The 22,164-nt window shown below is 43.6% G+C and overlaps 1 protein-coding gene and 1 non-coding gene across 2 annotated transcripts; one reads left to right on the top strand and one right to left on the bottom strand.

The window, feature by feature from the left end:
- Window positions 1–1,460: 1,460 nt before the first annotated feature.
- LOC100073692 (7,8-dihydro-8-oxoguanine triphosphatase-like) lies at window positions 1,461–2,015 on the top strand. Its single transcript, XM_039912659.1, has one exon. The coding sequence runs from the start codon at window positions 1,471–1,473 to the stop codon at window positions 1,936–1,938; it is 468 nt and encodes a 155-aa protein (XP_039768593.1). The 5' UTR covers window positions 1,461–1,470; the 3' UTR covers window positions 1,939–2,015.
- Window positions 2,016–14,650: 12,635 nt separating this feature from the next.
- On the bottom strand, window positions 14,651–14,788 carry LOC114813475. The gene has a single exon (XR_003761193.1). It is a non-coding gene; the product is annotated as a small nucleolar RNA SNORA7 (small nucleolar RNA).
- Window positions 14,789–22,164: the final 7,376 nt, after the last annotated feature.

Here is a 22,164-nt window from a genome sequence, read left to right as displayed (position 1 = left end):
GCTTGGGAGTCAGAGGTCTTGGGTTCTAATTCTGGCTCTGTCATTTTTCAGCTGTGTGACTTTGGGCATGTCACTTAGCTTTTCTGTGCCTGTTACCTCATCTGTAAAATGGGGATTAAGACTGTGAGCCCCACGTTTGACAACCTGCTTACCTTCTAACTACCCCAGCGCTTAGAACAGTGCTTGGCCCATAGTAAGCACTTAATAAATAAATGCCATAATTATTTTATTATTTAAAATATTCTAATATTTAAAATATTAAAAATTTAGAATATTTAATATAAAATTAAAAATATTAAAAAAAAATAAAGACAAATGAATTACAAACATTCGCTACTTCATTGCTTGCATATAAAGACAGTTTTGTCAGGTTTTGATGGATTTATTCCGATCAGATCCTGTCTCTGTTTTATAGTCTGCTTCTTTACAAGCAGAGTATTGGTGATACTGGGTCATCCAGTCCCATATCAAGATGAAGGTAATTGTATCCAACCTCCTATATGGTATGAGTCCTGAATCTATTGCAGAAGACACAGCCAAATTCTGGAACAATTCACCAGCGCTACCACAAACCTTTCTCAAACATCAACAGTTGGTCTTTTTTTTAATAAGGTATTCAAGTGCTTACTCTGTACCAGGTATTGTTCTAAGCTCTGAAATAGATATAAGCTAATCAGGTTGGACATGGTCCGTGTCACATGTGAGGCTTATAGTCTTAATTTCCATTTTATGGATGAGGTCACTGAGTCACAGGAAAGTGAAGTGACTTGCCTAGGGTCACACAGCAGACAAGTGACAAGAGCCATAATTAGAACCCAGGTCCTTCTGACTTCCATGCCCATGCTCTATCCACTAAGACATACTTCTTTTCTGTATGGATTGCTTTATTTATTCCATATATTTATATATTCATAATTGTATTATTCATTCACTTTTTGGGCTTGTTGTTTCTGTTCCTTTTGCATTTGTTTTCCCCCTGTTCTATCATACACTTCCACTAGGCTTTCCCCAACCAGAGATTTTTGATTGGTTGATCCACTCCACTTATTGCAAGCCATCATACTCCAGCAGGGCTCCTCTAATCCTTCCTTCCCTTGATGGGCAAGTCTCTGTGACCTCAGCACTCCACTCTTCACTAAACTCAGCTCTGTCTCCCCTTCCTATCCCTCTATCAGTCTTGCACCACCAATCCCTATTCCTGCATCATTCCTGTATCCATTCTTTGTTTTATACTTCCCAAGTGTTTAACATTGTATCTAGTAGCACTCATTAAGTAATGATTACTACTTCTACTTTTTGCCAACAATTGCCTTCTGTTGACAAGGTATTGGAAGAGAACTGTTTTTGGTGGAGCGGCGGCAGCGGCGGGGGAGGAGGAGGAGGAGGAGGAGGAGGAGGAGGAGGAGGAGGAGGAGGAGGAGGAGAAAGAGGAGGAGGAGGAGAAAGAGGAGGAGGAGGAGGAGAAGGAACATGTTCTCGTCCAGGCTCATCACCTTGGTCCTGGTTGTGAAACGACAGGAAGTTCTCCTCGGATATAAAAAATGTGGCTTCGGAGCCGAGCGATGGAATGGCTTCGGGGGAAAGGTGCAAGACGGGGAGACGATCGAGGAAGGAGCCAAGAGGGAATTGCTGGAGGAGAGTTGGCTGACAGTGGACACCTTACAGAAGATAGGTCACATCACATTTGAATTCCTTGGCAACTCTGAGCTAATGGATGTCCATGTCTTCCGCACAGATAGTTTTCATGGAAATCCAACTGAGAGTGACGAAATGCATCCTCAGTGGTTCAAACTGGATCAGGTGCCTTTCAATGAAATGTGGCCAGATGACATCTACTGGTTTCCACTACTGCTCCAAAAGAAGTTCCGGGGATACTTTAAGTTTCAAGGGCATGATGTCATCCTGGACTACACCCTGAATGAAGTGGAAACAGTCTAAGGGAAGTTAAACACCTTTCCCTTTTACCACTGGACTCACCCAACCCCTAGCTCAGGGAACAGGCTAGTAAGCATTTCAAACTGCTGGCCCAGTTGTGCCTATTTTAGCCAGTGACTCTTTTAGCTTTTCAGACATAATTTTGCTATTGTTCTTGTCTGTCCTTTTCCTCCAATTAGACTGTAATCTCGTCAAAGGGCAGGGACTGTCTCTATTTGTTACCGATTTGTACATTCCAAGCACTTAGTTCAGTGCTCTGAACATAGTAAGCGCTCAATAAATACTATTGAATGAATGAATGAACAAAAGTCACCTACCCCAGCATCCCAGAATAGTTACTCATAGCCGAGACATCAAAGGGGCCAACGCATAGCAGTTTATTGGAGACGGGCATATAGGAGCTTGGCATTCCCACACTGGAACCCCAGCCCGTGGTTCCTTAATCCAGGGAGTGGCATCAGGATTGACATCCTAACCCCCCTCTTGTCCCTTCTCATATCACACACTTCTGACCAGCTTTACCCCAGAGGTAGATCTCCTCATTTCTGACCACTTCATGGGTGGCCCATGGAGTTTCTAGGCTGTGCCTAAATATTTTAGGGTTTTTTCTGGGGAGGATTCTGTTTTATCCTTACAAGAGGTCATGGACAGTTTAGCTGCCATGACTTGGGTGCTAGAAAAACTCCCCTAATCTGACTATCAAGGAGGGGAGAAGATCTCCTCACTCTGTGATTGCTGCTTTCCATCATTCTAAAGAACTCCCGTTTGTTCTTTTGCATTTGTGGTTTTAACTTTCTTGTTAAAGTTCAGATCACCTTAATTTTGTCCACTACAGTTGTCCTCTTGCTTCTCTGCTGTCACCAGCAGCCACTTTCATCTCATCTTCCTGCCCTTTACACTTGATTTACTCCTTTGCTTCCACCCTCAACTGCTCCACCTGGTCCTTTTATTTCTTTTCATTCTCCCCTTCATAATTTGCCTACCCCTTCCTAGTATCTGCCACCCTAACACTACCTCTACTATCTTAGTCTCCTTCCTCTGCTCTAAACTGTCTTCGCCACTCTCAGTTCAGCTTTTCTGCTACAGCTCTGTCCTTTTTTCAACCCAGCCACAGTACTTTCCCTCCTGGATTGACTCCCATGCCCATTGTCCCTCCAATTATTCTAGAGCTTCAAATCCCCTAGGAGTCCCAGTTCTCCCACCTCCCCTCTGGCAACTTAGATATAAAGGATGTCCTTACAGCAGTTCAAAATCAACATGCCTAAAGCCACTTCTCCAAATTTTCCCAACACAATCAACACAACCCGTATTCCTTCCTGTTTCAAAAACCACAACCTTGGCTCACTGTCTTCTAGCTTCTGCATTCAGTCTGTCTCAAAATCATGCTGCTTTTTCTTCCTCAACATTTCCCACATTTGCACCTTCTTCTCCACACAAACAGCCAATGTTCTGGACTAGGGGCTTATCATCTATTCCATTAGGTTATACATGAGTTGCTCAGCACATGTTTCTCCATTCCTCAACACCCTCCAACGGTTGCATGTTATCTCTCCACATCAAAAAACAAAAACAGTGCTTGGCACATAGTAAGTGCTTAACAAATTCCATCATTATTAAATCAAAATCTTAACCATCTTTACTTATCAGCACTCTTCATCCACTCCATTCCAGCTTACTCTCTTCATCCCTTATAAGCTAACCTATTCACTGTGTCTCATTCTCAACTCTCCCACATCTGATACTGTGCTCCTTGTCTTACTTTTCCTGCAACTCTCTCTCCCTTTAAATCCACTAAAGCAAAGGTCTCCCTATTTTCAATACCATCCCCAAATCTCATCTCCTCCAGTAGGTATCCTTCAGTTAAGATTCATCTTCCCAGATCACAGCCATCCAACCAGTGCTCACGGCACTTATGTTCAACACGCACCAAGAACATGGTTCATCCAGTTTCTCTTTTCTGAAGTGTATCATTGGACCCAAAAGCTAAGGTTTGTCCCCACATACCTTTGTGGCCTAGGGATCTTAAGATTCCAAAACCCATCAAATACTTTCCAAAGGGCTTCTCTTAATATCCAGCTCATCAAAAAGTCCTGCATAATGAGTAATTTCCTCCTTTCACTGAATGATGATAGGCAAGAACACTTTCTTTGAGTAATTCTCTAAACCTGGCAGGGAAATCTCTGTTTTTGGTGATGCATCCAGGAATGAATAGTTTCAGAGATGACCAAGCTGTTTATCCTGGACCAAAAGGTTTGATGTGTTACCTTAGTAATATTACTTCTTCTGCAGCTGTCACACTGAGTAACACTGGTAACACTAGTAGGAAAGCAGCATGGCCTAGTGGATGTGGCCCGGGCCTTGGAGTCAGAAACGACTGGGTTCTAATCCCAGCTCTGTCACTTATCTGCTGTGGGACCTTGAGCAAATCACTTCATTTCTCTGAGGCTCAATTACCTCATCTGTAAAATGGAGATTAAGACTGTGGGCCCCATGTGGTACATTGACTGTGTCCAATCTGATTAGCTTGTACTGATCCCAGTGCTTAGAACCGTGCCTGGGACAAAATAAGCACTTAATAAATGCCATAGAAAAAAGCCAACAAAAAAACTCCAGTGGGCTTCATTTTACTTTTCCAGTGTGATATAACAGTGTTTTGTATTCAGGTGGTGCTCAGTAAAGTGGAGTACATCTACTAAGTATTCAACACAGTACTCTGTACAATAAGTGCTCATTAAATACTATTAAATTGGTAAATCTGTTTTGTTGAGAAGGAGGACGGGGAGTACATATATTTAGTCCCTATTTACATATGAGGTAACTGAGGCCCAGAGAAGTTAAGTGACTAGCCCTAGGTCACACAGTAGGGAAATGGTGGAATCCTCTGATTCCTCAGTCTGTGCTCTTTCCATCAGGTCTGATTGCTTCATTGAATTTGAAATAATCGTAGGCCTAGGAAAATCAAGCTCCTCATGTCTAACACTTGTCTCCATACCCCAAATTTATTCTAGTGAACTTTCCCATGACTGCTTTTGGCTGCTCTCTTTCTTTCTCCCTGTTGAGGATTAAACAATTAGAGGTCTGAGCTGAGTATGCCCAGGAGTCATAACAGGTTTTGGTGTTTAGGTTGATTCCTCCTAAGCCAGGGCCCTGGGCAGACCTCCAGGTGAATGAAGCCAGAAGACTTCCCGGAAGAAGAGGTCCTGGGGGCCCAACTTGCCGCCATCTCCTCACAGACCTCTCTGCTTCCAGTCTCTTCATCTATACTCCATTCTTAGCTTCAGAGAAAAAGGCCTCAATCACATGGAATAAAAACAGACTATGAGAGCAATCAAATGTGGAAACACTGTAATCCACTCTTTCAAAAAGACCCATCTCTGCCTGTCTCTCAATTTCTCTAACTTTCTGCATGGTGCCAACTACTTTCCCATTCCTTCTTGTATCCCTCAACTCATTTGCTCTTCTTTCATTTATCATTAAGGTTCATGCTCACTCAGACTGTGAGCCATATGTGAGACAAGGATTTTGTCCAACTTGATCATCTTGTATCTACCCCAGCTTTTACAAAAGTCTTTGGAACATAGCGAGTGCTTAACAAATAACATTTTCATCATCATCAGTTCACAGGTACCCTTGACCTGCGTATTTTTGACTGAAGTTTTTCCAGCTGGACCCCACTCTGTACCAATTTAGGAACCCATGGGTTTATATTTCCTGTTCAAGTGAATGCTCACCTCTCCCCAGGAAATTGCGTTTCATTTTGCATTATTATTTTAGGTTGGGTTGCTTGTTGTGCCATAACCCCGGGGGGGATGCCAACATTACATTGGGATGAATCCTTGGAGGGTTGCCCCTTCCTAGGATCAGGAATCTGGGAAGGGCCAGGATCTGTGGACATGGTGGAGTTGAACTGGGCATGCATACTGTGGACTGACTGCAAGCTATTTTGTATAAAATTTAAGTAAGAAATTAAACCACAATATCTTTTTTATCATCATTGTTATTATTATTATGATCTAAGTTAAATGCTTAATATGTATCAAGCACTGTCCCAAGTGCTGGGATAAATTCATTTATTCAGTCGTATTTATTGAGCACTTACTATGTGCAAAGCACTGGACTAAGCACTTGGAATGTACAATTTGGCAACAGATAGACACAGTCCCTGCCCAAAAATGGGCTCACATTCTAAAAGTAAATACAAGTTAATTAGGTTGGACAGAGTCCCTGTCCACATGGGGCTAATAGTCTAAGTAGGAAGGGGCACAAGCATGTAATCCCTATTTTATAGTTGAGAAAATTGAGGCAAAAAGAAGTTAAGTGACTTGTCCAAGGTCACATGGCAAACAATTGGCAGAGTCAAGATTAGTACCCAGGTCCCCTGGCTTCCAAACCCATGCTCTTTCCCACTAGGCCAAGCTGCTTCTCTGTTCCCTTTGTCAGTGTGGCTGTCATTGAGGTCTTGAAGAGGATGTTGGAGAACGCAAACTGCATGCATGAGGGGATACTGAAAGGAGCAGGAGGATGTGATGGGACAATCAGTTACTAAGAGTAGCACGCAGCAATGAATAAAGTACAAAGGAGATGGGTTTAAGATATTTAAGGGCACATGGAGGACAATGAGACTGTCATCCTTGCCTTCCTCAGGCTCGGGCTCAGGCTTAATCTTGGGCAGGATTCAGGATTGAGCCCTGGGCTGCTTCCACCATGGGAGCTCCATGGATAGAGCCTCTGTTGTCATAGAGCATCTCCGGGCTGTGCCACACCAGTTTTTTTTTCCTACTTTCTTTCCTCTCCCACTCCAAACCATGCGATTTGTGGTGTGGAGAGGGACTGTTTCATCCCTGTGGTCCAGCCTTACACTGTGGAGAAGGGCTCTAAGCTGCCTCTGGCATGGAGATAATACTGCGCCCCATCCCCATGCCCCCTCCCAACAGTGGCTCATTCTGAGGCCCTGAACTACCACCCTTACGGACCACTTCTGGGGTATGCTGGGGTCTCCATGATCATACACTGTGTCCCACCAACCCCATCAGTCTTGGAGCCTGGCTCCACAGTCGGACTTCCTACACATATCGTGATGCTATAGGCCATGCTATATCCCTCAGCCCATGACCTGGAGCAAAGCCTGCAGCGTCTCCTGGAGTTTTTGATGCTGCCGAACACCTCCAGCCTCCTCCCCTTGGTGGGTTGGGTTCAATCCTAGTGACCTGAATTTTCCCAATGCCTTTGGTAATTGGGGAATGTTTCCCCAGACCCTTCCCCAGGCTGTGGCTCCAAGATGGCATATTGGGCCATGAGGTGAAGATCAATGGAGACAGGACCAAGAGCAATCAACAGGTACCATTGGAGACTTAGGATCTCGACTTCCTGTTCAACTACCAATGAGAAGCCACAGAACCAGATTGACAGCACGTTGGCTAATAATAATAATAATAATAACAATGACACATTTGTTAAGCGCTTACTATGTGCCAAGAACTGTTGGAAGTTCTGGGGTAGATACAAGGTAATAAGGTTGTCCCAGGTGGGGATTACAATAATCCCCATTTTACAGATGAGGTTACTGAGGCTCGGAGAAGTGAAGTGACTTGCTCAAAGTCACAGAGCTGAGAGCTAGGATTAGAACCCATGACCTTTGACTCCCAAGCCTGTGCCCTTTTCACTAGGCCACGCTGCTCCTCTAATGATGGCTTGGGTTGGGAAGACCATTTTCAGAAGGACCAAGGGGAACTGACTGCAACAGCTATGGGCAGGTTTATGCAAATGAAAAGGCATGTTAAAACCCTACCCATTTAGGTGGCCCATGCTCGGTAGAACCTGGACCGGTGGCCACATGTTGAGCCCTTCTGGTAAGGATTAGAACCCAGGTCCTTCTGATTCCCAGGCTCATGGAAATCAGTAGGTGACTCTGCCTCTCTTTCTGTAACAATTCTCTCTTGGTTATCCTCCTACCTCTTTCACTGATCCCTCTCAGTCGTTTTCCCCTGCTCTTCCTCTGCCTTTCCAAAACTGTGGGAGGTCTCCCAAGGATCTGTTCTAGGTCTCCTTGTATTTTCAGTCTATACCCAATCCCTTGGGTTGCTTATTGACTCTCCTACAGCTTCAATTATCACCTCTATGTGGGTGCCTCCCGAATCTACCTCACTAGCCCTGACTTCTCTACAATCTTGCATCTCCGGCTTCTGAGTAATCTATGTAAGTATATCCATCAATATCTAAATGTATGTGTAAAATCTAACTCTGATTCTCCTCTCTCAAATCCTCACAGTGTATAGTACCACCATCCTACTCACCTCTCAAGCCCCCAAAATTTAAATTATCTCTTTCAATTCCATATTCATATTCCAAACTGAAGCCTGTCAGTTTTTTTGCTATAAAACTTCCATTCTTTCCTTTCCATCTAAACACCCACCAGACTCTCCCAGGAACTTGTCATATGTATTGTGCTCTTCCAAGTGCTTAGAATAGTGCTCTGCACAGAGTGAGCATTCAATAAGTACCACTGATGATGATTATGATAATGATGATGATGATGATCCTACCTTGACTACTGCATCAGCCTCCATTCAGACTTCCCTATTTCCGGTCTTTCCCTCTAAAGTGCATGCTTCACTTTGACGTCAAGACCAAGACCAAGACTCCCAGTAATTTCCACTGGACCTAGGAATCAGATGAGTTTAGTAATGACAAAAGAACACAAACTGTTCATAGCAGTAGAAGCTAAAAAGAGGGAGAGAACTGATAGAATGCCTTCAAAATAATGTGAGGAGTTTCTGTTTGATTTGGAGAAGAATGGGCAACCAAAAAAGATTTTTGAGGAGTAGACATGTATGAATAGATTGACATTTTAGAAAAATGATCCAGGTAGCAGAGGAAAGTCTGGACCAGAGATGAGAGAGACTGGGGCAAGGTGAACAACAAGGCGAGTCATTCGGTAGTCCAACTAGAGTTTGAAAAACACCTGACTCAAAGTGGGGGACCATTTGGGCTGCCAGGAAGTATTTAATCTATGCCAGGAGTGCCAACCCCAAGAATTCTAGACTTGGCAATTAATATCCTTGTCCCTCTGGTTGTACTTTCCACAATCCATGTCCCATTATTTTGCTGCTATTCACTCGCCTCTTTCAAACTGAAATAACTCTAGTGTTGGTTGCTGCTGTTCCTACTTTTATTGCTACTGCTGAGGATCACTTTTTGTGAGCAGGGGGTCCTAGATGTGAGTTTCTCTGTGTGATTTTTATTACATAGCTTTTCTTCTAGCCTATCGCAGGTCTATAGAGCCTGTATGACTGAGGAAAAACATCTACAGTCTTTGGTTAGTTTTGTGTGGGGTCGGGGCGGGGATGAGGAGGGTTCTTTTACTGTGCTATCATCTGTGTCTAGTATGAAGAATGGCTTTTTCTTGGACTTCAGTGATGTTCATACCCAGTCAAATTGTCAAGTTGTCCTCTTCCCAGCTGAAGCAAAAGTCCTTAGAATTTAGGGAATCCTCCAGTGTGATTCTTATATTTCATCTGGAAACTTGGGAATAGGGCATGAGTCTTATCCTTTATTCTGATGAAAATCATGGATTATAGAGATAGCTTTACCTAATGTAGAATATATCATTCACAGGTAAATTGATTATGATTATATATTATATCATTTATTGAAATATATTAATTTCATTAATACATTTAAAATATATATATTCAATTAGATTTACACTCGGTCACATTGTGCTCTCATGATCACCTGGAAAATACCTTGAATTTTACACTTCAAATTCTATCACCCTGCAGCAGCACCCATTTATAAACTTGATCCATGACTGGTGGATCCATCAGAAAAGTATTGGAGACAAATTATAATTCAGGTGATTTTGAAACTGGTAATTTAGCATTTTGAGGGATGTTAACAGGACTTATTTTTTAAAGTTTCTGGACACTCAAGCGTCTTTATTTCATGTAGGACTCCATTCCGGGAAACAGTATAGTAATAACCCAGTTTGCTATCTCTGTCCTATTTGTGACTACATTATTTCAGTAAACATTCATTGAATTCATGAAAATCCACTAAAATGTCTGTTCTGGGAGTTATGACTAGCCTCAATTTTTAGTCACCCCGATGCAGTGACTCCTGGCCCTCTATGCCATGGGAATTCAGGGAGCTTCGGTCTGGCTCCTGAGTCTACCTCTGCCTCCTTCTGGGCCAGGCTCCACTGGGGGCTTTCTCTGTTATATGAACCCTGGCACAGGCTGGGGGACCGAGATGGGGTTTGTTGGGGAAAATGCCAAGCCTTCTGTGCCTCCAGAGCTTGATGAAGGGAGTATCAGGTTCATGGAGACTTTCAGTGTAAGCAGCTCCTAAATTAAATTTCTATTACCATTTTAATATTTCAAGTCATTTTGCTTTATTACATTCTTTTTAATTAACTTTTTATTGAATTTTCTGGATAAGAATATAACAAACAATAAACTGTGAATTATACATGATTTAACACGCTCCATAGTTCATTACTCAGGGAAAAAAATAGCTCGGACGCATCCAATAAAAACCTCCTCCCCTAAGATCATAAATGCAATTTTATCATGGAGTATCATGCAGATATTAAACTTTTCATCATCCGATCGCTACATCTTTCTAAACTCTCCCAGGAGCTTGTGTAAATCAGATAGTCAAGTGTTCAGTGGTGAGTTTCCACATTCATGGCCCCTCTCTTCCAAATACAGGGCGCATGAGAGACTCTGGGAAATCCTTGTTGAAGAACAATACTCTTTAAGCAAGCTTGAACCCCCCAGAAAGGCCTGTTACTAAAATCCACAAGTCCTGGTGCAGCTGTTCTGGCAGGGAAGCCTGAATCCTGGAAATGGTTTGAGGAAAATCCTGTAACTTCCCTTCCCTTCAGCTTCTTAATAATAATAATAATAATGTTGGTATTTGTTAAGCACTTACTATGTGCTGAGCACTGTTCTAAGCTCTGGGGTAGACACAGGGGAATCAGGTTGTCCCACATGGGGCTCACAGTCTTAATCCCCATTTTACAGATGAGGGAACTGAGGCACCGAGAAGTGAAGTGACTTGCCCAAAGTCACACAGCTGACAAGTGGCCGAGCCAGGATTCGAACCCATGACCTCTGACTCCAAAGCCCAGGTTCTTTCCACTGAGCCACACTGCTTCTCCACCTGGTTCCCTGCAAATACCACTGACAAATGCCCAGACGTCTCAAACTGCACTCCCAAGTTCTTCCCGAAGCTCAAAACGAAAAATTGGTTCCCCTCGAGCCCCAGATGGCTCTAGCAGGGGTGCAGTAGGTATGGAGGCTGCTCCAGGGTGGCAACCGGGAGAAAGGAATAATAATAGTAGTTGGAATAGTACATAGTAGTGGTAATCAACATAACTAAAACTGAGCTCCTCATCTTCCCTCCCAAGCCCGGTCCTCTCCCTGACTTCCTTATCACCGTGGATAGTACGACCATCCTTCCCATCTCTCAGGCCCGCAACCTTGGTGTCATCTTTGACTCGGCTCTCTCGTTCACCCCACACATCCAATCCGTTACCAAGACCTGCCGGTCTCACCTTTATAATATCGCCAAGATCCGCCCTTTCCTCTCCACTCAAATGGCTACCTTACTGCTACAGGCTCTCATGACAACCCTCCTAGACTACTGTGTCAGCCTTCTCTCTGATCTCCCTTCCTCCTCTCTCTCCCTGCTCCAGTCTATTCTTCACTCCGCTGCCCGGCTCATCTTCCTGCAGAAACCCTCTGGGCATGTCACTCCCCTTCTTAAAAACCTCCAGTGGTTGCCTATCAACCTCCGCACAAAACAAAAACTTCTCACTCTAGGCTTCAAGGCTCTCCATCACCTTCCTACCTCCCTTCCTACCTCTCTTCCCTTCTCTCTTTCTACTGCCCACCCCAGTCGCTCCGCTCCTCTGCTGCCCACCTCTTCACCGTCCCCCATTCTCGCCTATCCCGACGACGACCCCTGGGCCACGTCCTTCCACGGTCCTGGAATGCCCTCTCTCCTCACCTCTGCCAAACTAATTCTCTTCCCCTCTTCAAAACCCTACTTAAAGCTCACCTCCTCCAAGAGGCCTTCCCAGACTGAGCTCCCCTTTTCCCTCTGCTCCCTCTAACCCCCTCTTCACCTCTGCAGCTAAACTCTTTTCTCCCCCCTTTCCCTCTGCTCCTCCCCCTCTCCCTTCCCCTCCCCTCAGCATTGTACTCATCCACTCAACTGTATATATTTTCATTACCCTATTTATTTTGTTAATGAGATGTACATCACCCTGATTCTATTTATTTGCTATTGTTTTAATGAGATGTTCTTCCCCTTGATTCTATTTATTGCCATTGTTCTTGTCTGTCTGTCTCCCCCGATTAGACTGTAAGCCCGTCAAAGGTCAGGGACTGTCTCTATCTGTTACTGATTTGTACATTCCGAGCGCTTAGTACAGTGCTCTGCACATAGTAAGCGCTCAATAAATACTATTGAATGAATGAATGAATGAATGAATAATCAGTAGTGATAGCAGTGGTGGCCAGTTATAGCATTTCCTAAGTTCCCACTGTTTGTTTGGTGCACTCTACTAGTCAATTGAATGATCATTGGTATTTACCGAGTATTAATCATAACAACTGTGATATCTGTCAAGTGCTTACTCTGTGCCGGGCACTGTACTAAGCACTGGGATGATCACAAGAAAATCAGGTGGGACACAGTTCCTGTTCCAAGTGGGGCTCACAGTCTCAATCCCCATTTTACAGATGAGGTAACTGAGGCACAGAGAAGTTAAGTAACTTGCCCAAGGTCACGCAACAGACAAGAAGCAGAGCCGGGATTAGAACCCATGACCTTTTGACTCCTTAGTCTCTTGCTCTATCTATTACGCCACGCTGCTTCTCATACTGTGTGCAGACCATGGTACCAGCTGTGAGGGCAAGAACAATATAAAAGAATAGGTACAGATGATACCTACCCAGAAGGAGCTTTCAGATGAGAGAGGGAGACAGACATTAAAAGAAATTATAGATGGATGTGTGTGTCAGTACTGTGGGGCTTGAGGTGTGTGGGTAGGTGGAATACCAAAGTTCTTAAGGAGAATAAATCCAAGTGTGAAGGAGACACAGAAGGGAGAGGAAGAAAGGGAAAGGAGGGCTTTTTCTGGGAAGGCTTCTTGGAAATCATGTGATTTTAGTAAGGCTCTGAAGATAGGGAGATAGTATCACTAACTCCCATTGGTTGAACCTTCAGAGCACTGATAAAATCCACCCTTACTTCTCAATCCAAACTGCTACTGTGTTAATACAAGCACTTATCCACCCTGCTTTGATTATTGTATCAGCCTCCTTTCTGACCTCTCTGCATCCTATCTCTCCCCAGTCCAGTTCATGCTTCATACTTCTGCCATGACCATTTCTGTCCAGAAACAATCTATGTTTTCCCACTTTTCAAGAACCCTCAGTGGTTGCCCATCCACCTCAACATCAAACAGAAACTCCTTACTGTTGTCTTTAAAGCACTCACTCAACTTGCCCCTTTCTACCTCACATTGATGTTCACCTGCAGAGAATGTGTCTATCAACTTGATTATATTGTTATAGTGTATGCTTTCAATGCTTAGTACAGTGCTCTGCAAGCAGTAAGCACTTGAGTGATAGATTCACTGCCAGATATGAAAGGGCAGGGACTGCCAAGCCAGAGGAAAGTTGAACAAGGGGTCAGTAGCGAGAAAAATGAGATCAGGTTTACAGTGAGAAGGTTAGTATTGGGGAATGAAGTGTGTCAGTTGGGTTATAGATGAGATTAGTGAGATAAGGTAGGAGTGGGGAGGTGGTTGAGTGTTTTAAAGCCAATGGTAAGGCATTTCTATTTGGTATTAGGTGCTTAGGAAGTACAGAATACTGAAGGGACATGCTCCCTGCCCAAGAAGTGTTCCAAAAGGAGAGACAATCATACTATTTACAACCAGAGAGATAAAAAAATGAATGAATCATGCAGACATATGAATGTGAAAAGATGTTCATTATAGCTAGTTGGCCATATTCTGGTAGGCACAGCCCTTTCATCCAGCAGCACATACCCCATCTCCCAGGATTTCTGGAGTCCCATTGACCTCCCAAAGGTGAGAGGTGGTGAACTAGAGCAGCTCTTCCTGACCTACACCCAGTGCCAACAGCCTGCTTGTTACCGCTGTCTACTTGGTTTTAGAATTTGCCCTTAAATGACCTTTGGAAGTTCCAATGAAATAAATATTTTTACTTGGCCCCCTGCCTGATGTCCACTTACCTGCTAAATATACACCAAAAAAAAGGACAATGAAGAGAGAAAAAAGTGGCCACTTGTCTGAAAAAAAAAGTAGTGAAACAGGTTAAAAAGATCATATTTCACCCAGTGGTTTGTGTAGCTCATTCCCCATCAGTCCTTTCAAAGAAACACTTTCCCATAACCAGGTTTACTAGGTGAGAAGTGATATTTCTACCTGGATCATCTCCAAAGCCAATTTATTGTTGTCTTAAACTGTCAAGTCGTGTGTGACCCACAGTGATGCCATAGACACATCTCTCCCAGAATGCCCCATTTCCATCTGCAATCATTCTGGTAGCATAACCATAGAATTTTCTTGGCTAAAATAAAGAAGTGGTTTACCATTGCCTTCTTCTGCACAGTTAATGAGTCCCTTCCCTCGACTCTCTTGCATGCTGCTGCTGCCCAGCACAGGTGAGCTCTGACTTGGAACAGAGTGCCTTCCACTCACTAGCCACTGCCCAAGCTAGGAATGGAATGGGTTTGCCTCTGCATGACTCTCCATCCTGTAGTTGTGACTGGTAGAGTACTGGAAACTCTCCAGGTGTGACTCTAAGAGGGGTAAAAAGCCAACTAGATTAAGGAAATTCCCCAATAGAGGATTCCTACACCTGTTACAAATCTTGGAGTAGAGGCCCCTTTTGCTTCCCTTTTTCCACCGGCTGTTTGCAGTCTCTTCCTGGACCTCTGACCCTTTCCCTGTCAATCGATCAGTCTAGGTATTTCTTGAGTGCTTACTTTGTTCATAACACTGTGCTAAGTACTTATCTCCAAATCCCATCTCACATCCTAATCCCTTTAATAATAATAAAAATTTTGGTATTTGTTAAGCGCTTACTATGTTCCAAGCACTGTTCTAAGCACTGGATAGATACAAGGTAATCAGGTTGTCCCACATGGGGCTCACAGTCTTAATCCCCATTTTCCAGATGAGGTAACTGAGGCACAGAGAAGTTAAGTGACTTGCCCAAAATCACACAGCTGATAAGTGGCAGAGCTGGGATTAGAACCCATGACCTCTCACTCCCAAACCCGTGCTCTTTCCAATGAACCACACTGCTTCTCTTTAACCTACACTTCTCCCCTCCCTAGCTGCTATTTTCTACTTCTTGTCATATGCCTCCCACCTCCCTCTTTCCTAACTAAACTCCTAGTGTGGGTTTAACATATACACTGCCTTCCCTTGCCCTCCTTCAGCTCTCTTCTTGACCCTATGCAGCCAGGTTTTTGAGCTCTTTGCCCCACAGGTATTATCCTCTCTGAGGTAACCAATGACCCGATTATAAGTCAAGTCCAAAAGACTGTATCTGGATTTTCCTCAACTTCTCAGTTGCTTTTAATGCTGAGGATCACTCCCGTCACCTCAAAACACAATCAGACCTCAGTTTTGCTCACACAGTACTAATCAGGTCTCAGTTTTCTCTGCTGGCTCCTCTTGGGACTCTGTTTTGGGTCTCCTTAACAAAAACTTGCCCTCTCTCTTCCTTCCCTGACTGCCATCTACAACTATTTGTTCCCAATGGCTCTTTCCCTACTGCTTCCAAACATGCTCATATTTCCCCATCCTAAAAAAAGTCTTCCCTTGACCCCACAGTTCCCTTCAGCTTTTGAGCAAGTAGTACACATCCGTACTTCCTTTCCTCAAATTATCTCCTTTATTCCCTCCAATTTGGTTTCTACCGCCTCCAGTCCATAGAACCTGCTCTCTCTAGGCCACTAATGACCTCCTTCTTCCCAAATACAGCCACCCTAATTCTCCTCAACCTCTAAACTGCCTAGGACAGTGTGGGCCAAACTCTTCTCCTGGAAACATTAGCTAACCTTGGCTTTATTGATACTCTCATTCATTCATTCATTCATCCATCTATTCAATCTTATTTATTGAGCACTTACTGTGTGCAGAGCATATTACTAAGCACTTGGGAGCATAGAATACAGCAATAAACAGTCACATTCCCTGCCCACAATGGGCTTATGATCTAGAGTCGGGGAGACAGACAACAATACAAATAAATAAAATTACAGATATGTATGTTAGTGCTGAGGGGCCTGGACGGGGGAAGAGCAAAGGGAGCAAGTCATTGTGACACAGACAGGAGTGGGAGATGAGGAAAAGTGGGGCTTAGTTTGGGAGTCCTCTCGGATGAGATGTGCCTTCAATAAGGTTTTGAAGCTGGGGGAGAGTAATTGTCTATTGGATTTGAGGAGGGAGAGTGTTCCAAGCCAGAGGCAGGTCATGGGCTAGGAGTCAGCAGTGAGACAAGTGAGATCAAAACCAAATGAGAAGGTTAGCACTAGAGAATCATAGTGTGCAGGCTGCACTGTAGAAGGAGAGAAGCGAGGTGAGTTAGAAAGGGATAAGGTGATAGAGTGTTTTAAAGCCAATGGTGAGGAGTTTTTGTTTGATGTGAAGGTAAATGGGCAACCACTTAAGTTTTTTGAGGAGGAGGGAGATGTGTCCTGAATGTTTTTGTAAAAAAATGATCTGGGTAGTGGAGAGAAGTGTGGACTGAAGTGGGGAGAGACAGGAGGCTGGAAGGTCAGCAAGGAAGCTGGCACAGTCATCCAGGCGAGATAGGATGAGAGATTGTATTAATGGGTAGCAGTTTGGGTGGAGAAAAAAGTGTGGATTTTAGCTATGTCATGAAGGTGGGGCTCACAGGATTTAGTGATGGACTGAACATATGGGTTGTATGATAGAGAGGAGTCAAGGAAAACGCCAAGGTAATGGGCTTGTGAGACAGGAGGGACGGTGGTGTGATCTACAATGATAGAGAAGTCAGGGGGAGGACAGGATTTTGGGTGGGAAGATAAGGAATTCTGTTTTGGGCATGTTAAGTTTGAGATTAAGGGAGGACATCCAAATAGAGATTTTTTGAAGGCAGGAGGAGATGAGAGATTGGAGAGAGGGAGAGAGATCAGGGCTGGAGATGGAGATTTGGGTATCATCATGAATTTTTCTACCCACTCCTTCTAAGTCTCTTTTGCAAGTTACTCCTCTGACTCCCACCTTCTAAATGTCAGAGTTCCGCAAGGTTCAGCTCTGCTCCTCTTCAATTCTTCATCCATGACCTCTCTCATGGAGAACTGATTTGTTCCCATAGCTTCAACTAACCCTTTCATTCATTCAGTAGTATTTATTGAGTGCTTACTATGTGCAGAGCACTGTACTAAGTGCTTGGAATATACAGTTTGACAACAGATAGAGACAATCTCTGCCCACTGATGGACTTACAGTCTAATCGGGGGAGACAGATGGACAAAAACAAGACAATTTAATCACCATAAATAGAATCAAGGGGATGGACACCTCAGCAAAAATAAGTAGGGTAATAAAAATATAAACAAATGAGCACAGTGTTGAGGGGAGGGGAAGGGAGAGAGGGAAGAGCAGAGGAAAAGGGTGGAAGGGGGCTAAGCTGAGGGGAGGTGAAGGGAGAGCAGAGAGGGAGCAGAGGGAGCAGAGGGAAAAGGGGAGCTCAGTCTGGGAAGGCCTCTTAGAGGAGATGAGCTCTCATTAGGGCTTTGAAGAGGGGAAGAGAATTAGTTTGGTGGAGGTGAGGAGGGAGGGCATTCCAGGACAGCGGTAGGATGTGGGCCAGAGGTCGACGGCGGGATAGGCATGAACGGGGAACGGTGAGGAGGTGAGCGGCAGAGGAGCAGAGCATGCGAGGTGGGCAGTACAAAGAGAGAAGGGAGGAGAAGTAGGAGGGGGCAAGGTGATGGAGAGCCTTGAAGTCCTGAGTGAGAAGTTTTGTCACTTTCTGGTTGGTTCTCAGGGGTCCGGCACCTGCTCCTCTTCACCTTCACTGGTTTTGGTGGTTCCATTTCTGCCTAGTTCTTGATTTTCTTCCTTCCATGATGCAGTTCTACGTGAAACTTTGCTCTTCAGTTTTCTTTTTTAATTTGCAAAATTTAGCTGGCCCTTCTCCTCTTCTCTTTGTATCCTCTCATCCTGCCCCACTGATAGTCACCTTTCTTCCTCCCTCGGAGCCAATCTTGCTACCTGTTACACATTCTAGAAGGAATTGGTACCGAAGCCAGGGCATTATTTTGGGATGCATGCAGTCGGAAACCTGGAATCCCTATTTGATTAAGAGAGAAACACAAATGCCAGCTTTGAGGGAAATCTTAAAAAAATCAAATCCAAAATGTACACATAGGCAAAAGTTCGGAAAGTGGGGTACCTTTCAGTTTAAAAAAAGATAGTATTTTTTCAGTGCTTACTATGTGCCAGGCACTGTACTAAGTGCTGGAGTGGATACGAGAAATGGAGTTGGACACAGTTCCAGTCCCAGGCGGAGCTCACAGTCTCAATCCCCATTTTACAGATGAGGTAACTGATGCACGGAAGTGAAGTGACTTGCCCAAGGTCATAAAGCAGACAAGTGGTGGAGCCACAATTAGACTCACAGGCCCATACTCTATTCAAGGATTAAACAGTAATTCCTTTTAAACTTAAAAAAATAAAATAAAATAAATCTCCTTCCTATTGTTCCAAAAGTCCCATCTTCCCCTCTGCTATGCACTATTAGCTCTGAAATGCTTTAATACGTAAAAAAAAAAGAATGCCACGATTTTTAGAGCAGAGGGGGCCAAAGAAATTAAGTGATTATATGAATATCTACTTTCTGTCAAAACTAATCATATCTCAAGCTAGTAACTCCATGTTACTAGCACATGGAGTTTGAAAAAAATGCCTATTTTGGAATCGGGTTGCTTCTCCTAGGTTGACAAACAACGAAGTACAAGATCCAAGAGATGCTTTCTTTCTCTACAGCTTGGAGTGTTCCACACTTAGAATGACAGACATTCATTTTACTGGTACCCGATATTAACAAAATACTTTTTATGTCACTTACTTTCGGTTGCTATAGTAGGTAAACCCTACAAAAGACAACTGATTGCCAACAAAAGCTTTAGGTATAGGGAACGTCTCATCTCCCTTGTCTTCCTCCAGGTCATCAAAGTTACTAGTATCGATATCGCTACTAGGATCAGGCACAACCGGTGCAACACTGTCTCCGAGGGTTTCCTACTTAGATGATTCCAAAATCTACTTCTCCAGCCCCGACATCTCTCCTTCTATGCAGTCTTGCATTTCAATTAGCCAGTCAATCAATTGTACTTATTTAGCACTTACTGGGCACAGAGAACAGGATAGAGCACAGGCCTGGGGGTCAGAAGGACCTGGGTTCTAATCCCAGCTCAGCCACTTGTCTGATGTGAGTAGGATTTTAGGGAAGTCATTTAACTTCTCTGTGCCTTATCTGTGAAGTGGGGATTAATACTGTGAGCCTCTGGTGGGACATGGATTGTGCCCAATCTGATTATCTTGTATCTACCTGGAACTTAATAAAGTACCTGGAACATAGTAAGCACTTAACACATACTATCAAAGAACAGAGTTGATAGAAATGTTCCTTGTCCAGAGGGAGTTTACAGTCTAGAAGGGGATACAGACATTAATATAAAAAAAATTTAAATTCCTATGCCTACATAAGTGCTGTGGAGCTTGGGGGAGGTGAATAAAGGATTGAAGTCCAAGTGAAATGGTGACACAGAAGTGAGAGGGAGAAGAGGAAATGAGCTTAGTCGGGGAAAGCCTGTTGGAGGAGAAGTGCTTTTATTGAGACTTTGAAGATTGGGAAAGTAATTATCTGTTGGATATAATAATAATAATAATAGTAAAAATGATGGCATTTGTTAAACACTTACAATGTGCAAAGCACTGTTCTAAGTGCTGGGGTAGATACAAGATCATCAGGGTGACCCAGGTAGGGCTCACAGGCTTCATCCCCATTTTCCAGATGTGGGAACTGAGGCCCAGAGAAGTGAAGTGACTTGTCCAAAGTCACACAGTAACAGAAGTGGGATTAGAACCACGACCTCTGACTCCCAAGCCCTAGGCCAGAGGCAGGATATGTGCTAGAGCAGGGCAGTGAGATAGATGGGATTGAGGTACAGTGAGTATGCTGGCATTAGAGGAGCAAAGCTGGGTTGTAGCAGGAAATCAGGGAAGTAACGTAGGAGGTAATTTGAGTATTTTAAAGGCTAAGGTAAGGCATTTCTTTTGATGTGGAGGTGGACGGGCAACCTCCAGAGGTTCTAGAGGAAAGGGGAAACATGGACTGAACAGTTTTTTTTAGAAAAATGATCCGGGCAGCAGAGTGAAATACTTTAGATGTATTTAATCATTACTATCACTCCTATCATAGAATCTAGTGATACGGGAGCCACTGGATTGGGCCTGTCCCCATATCTTCCTCACCCAATACCCATCCACCTTCCTCCTTGTGTTTATATATCTATAATTGTATTTATCTATTTTGATGCTATCGTTGTCAGTTTACATGTTTTGTTGTCTGTCTCCCCCTTCTAGACTGTGAGCCTGTTGTTGGGTAGAGATGATCTCTATCTGTTGTCAAATTGTACTTTCCAAGAGTTTAGTACAGTTCTCTGCACAGAGTAAGTGCTCAGTAAATATGATTGAATGAATGAATGAAAAAGTGCTCAGTAAATAACATTGATTAATTAATTGAAACAGTGCTTCTAAAACAGAAGTACTAATGTTTCCCCTTAAACCTACTTCCAATCCTAACTTTTCCATCTCAGCCAATGGAACCGGCATTTTCCTCATCCCAGAAGCCTGCCACCTCAGTGTCATCTTGGACTTTTTGCTGTCTTTCAATTCTCACATTCAATCTACTGTCAAATCCTAGAATATTTCATACACAGCATCAATTCATCTGTCAATCAATGTTATTTATTGAACATTTACTGTGTGCAGGTCACTGTATTAACAGCATGGGAGAGTACAGTTCGGCAGATATTGGACAGGCTCCCTGCCCACAACAATATTACAGTTTAGAGATCTCCCTGATCTGCCCTGTCCTATCCATTCAAGCACCTATCATCCTCCTATGTTGCAGTATATTCAAGAAAACTTCACAATTGTAAATTCACAATTGTTTATTCAAATTAAAATAAAAATACTTAAACTACATTTAAGTGCCTTTATATCTGTCTCTTCTTGGCCCTCAGGGGGCTTGCAGCCAAAAAATAAGGGAATTGGCAATGGCTACAGAAGCAGTGATTCAATTAATCAAAAAACATAATCCTAACGATGAAAACAAGAAGAGTTATTGTACAGCCTCTAGATTGTAAGCTCGTTGTGGTCAGGGAATGTGTCTGTTTATTGTTGTATTGTACTCTCCCAAGTGCTTGTTACAGTGGTCTGCACACAGTAAGTGCTCAATAAATACAACTGAATTAAGGCTTAGGCAGTAGTTTGGGGGTTCTTCATTACCTGGGTAGGCCAGGTCAGAGTTCATTAGCCCTTTAACCAGGCCTGAGGCTGAGGATCAGAGCTTCCTTAAGACTGGGTTTCCTGGGATCTACCACAGCCCCCCCATTCCTGAACCAGCCTACTTTGGATCCCAAAAGAGTAACCTTTACAACCTTTAGAACACCAGAGGACTCTGTTGGTCTGTAACTAAGGACTGTTTGCTTTGAGAGTAGAGAGTCTGAGGACTCCCACTCCAAGAAATATTTGTTCCTTAACTTGTCTTGACATTGTGTCTGGTGTATGCACTCTGCTACTTGTTGTTTGCAGTTCATTCTCATTTCATTTTCATTTGTCTATTCCCATCTACACTCTGAGCCTGTTACAGGCTCTCATAATATCCAGGTTGGATTATTGTGTCAGCCTTCTCTCTGATCTCCCTTCCTCCTCTCTCTCCCCGCTCCAGTCTATTCTTCATTCTGCTGCCCGGCTCATCTTCCTGCAGAAACCCTCTGGGCATGTCACTCCCCTTCTTAAAAACCTCCAGTGGTTGTCTATCAACCTCTGCATGAAACAAAAACTTCTCACTCTAGGCTTCAAGGCTCTCCATCACCTTGCCCCTTCCTACCTCTCCTCCCTTCTCTCTTTCCACT

The sequence above is a fragment of the Ornithorhynchus anatinus genome, chromosome 7 (assembly GCF_004115215.2).
Source record: "Ornithorhynchus anatinus isolate Pmale09 chromosome 7, mOrnAna1.pri.v4, whole genome shotgun sequence".
NCBI classification, from domain to species: Eukaryota; Metazoa; Chordata; class Mammalia; order Monotremata; family Ornithorhynchidae; genus Ornithorhynchus; species Ornithorhynchus anatinus.
The sequence above is the reverse complement of the archived record's forward strand: the minus strand, read 5'-3'. Positions and strand labels throughout refer to the sequence as shown.

Coding starts and splice junctions, on each gene's coding strand:
- LOC100073692 (XM_039912659.1), top strand. CDS start 1,471: ATGTTCTCGTCCAGGCTCATCACCTTGGTCCTGGTTGTGAAACGACAG.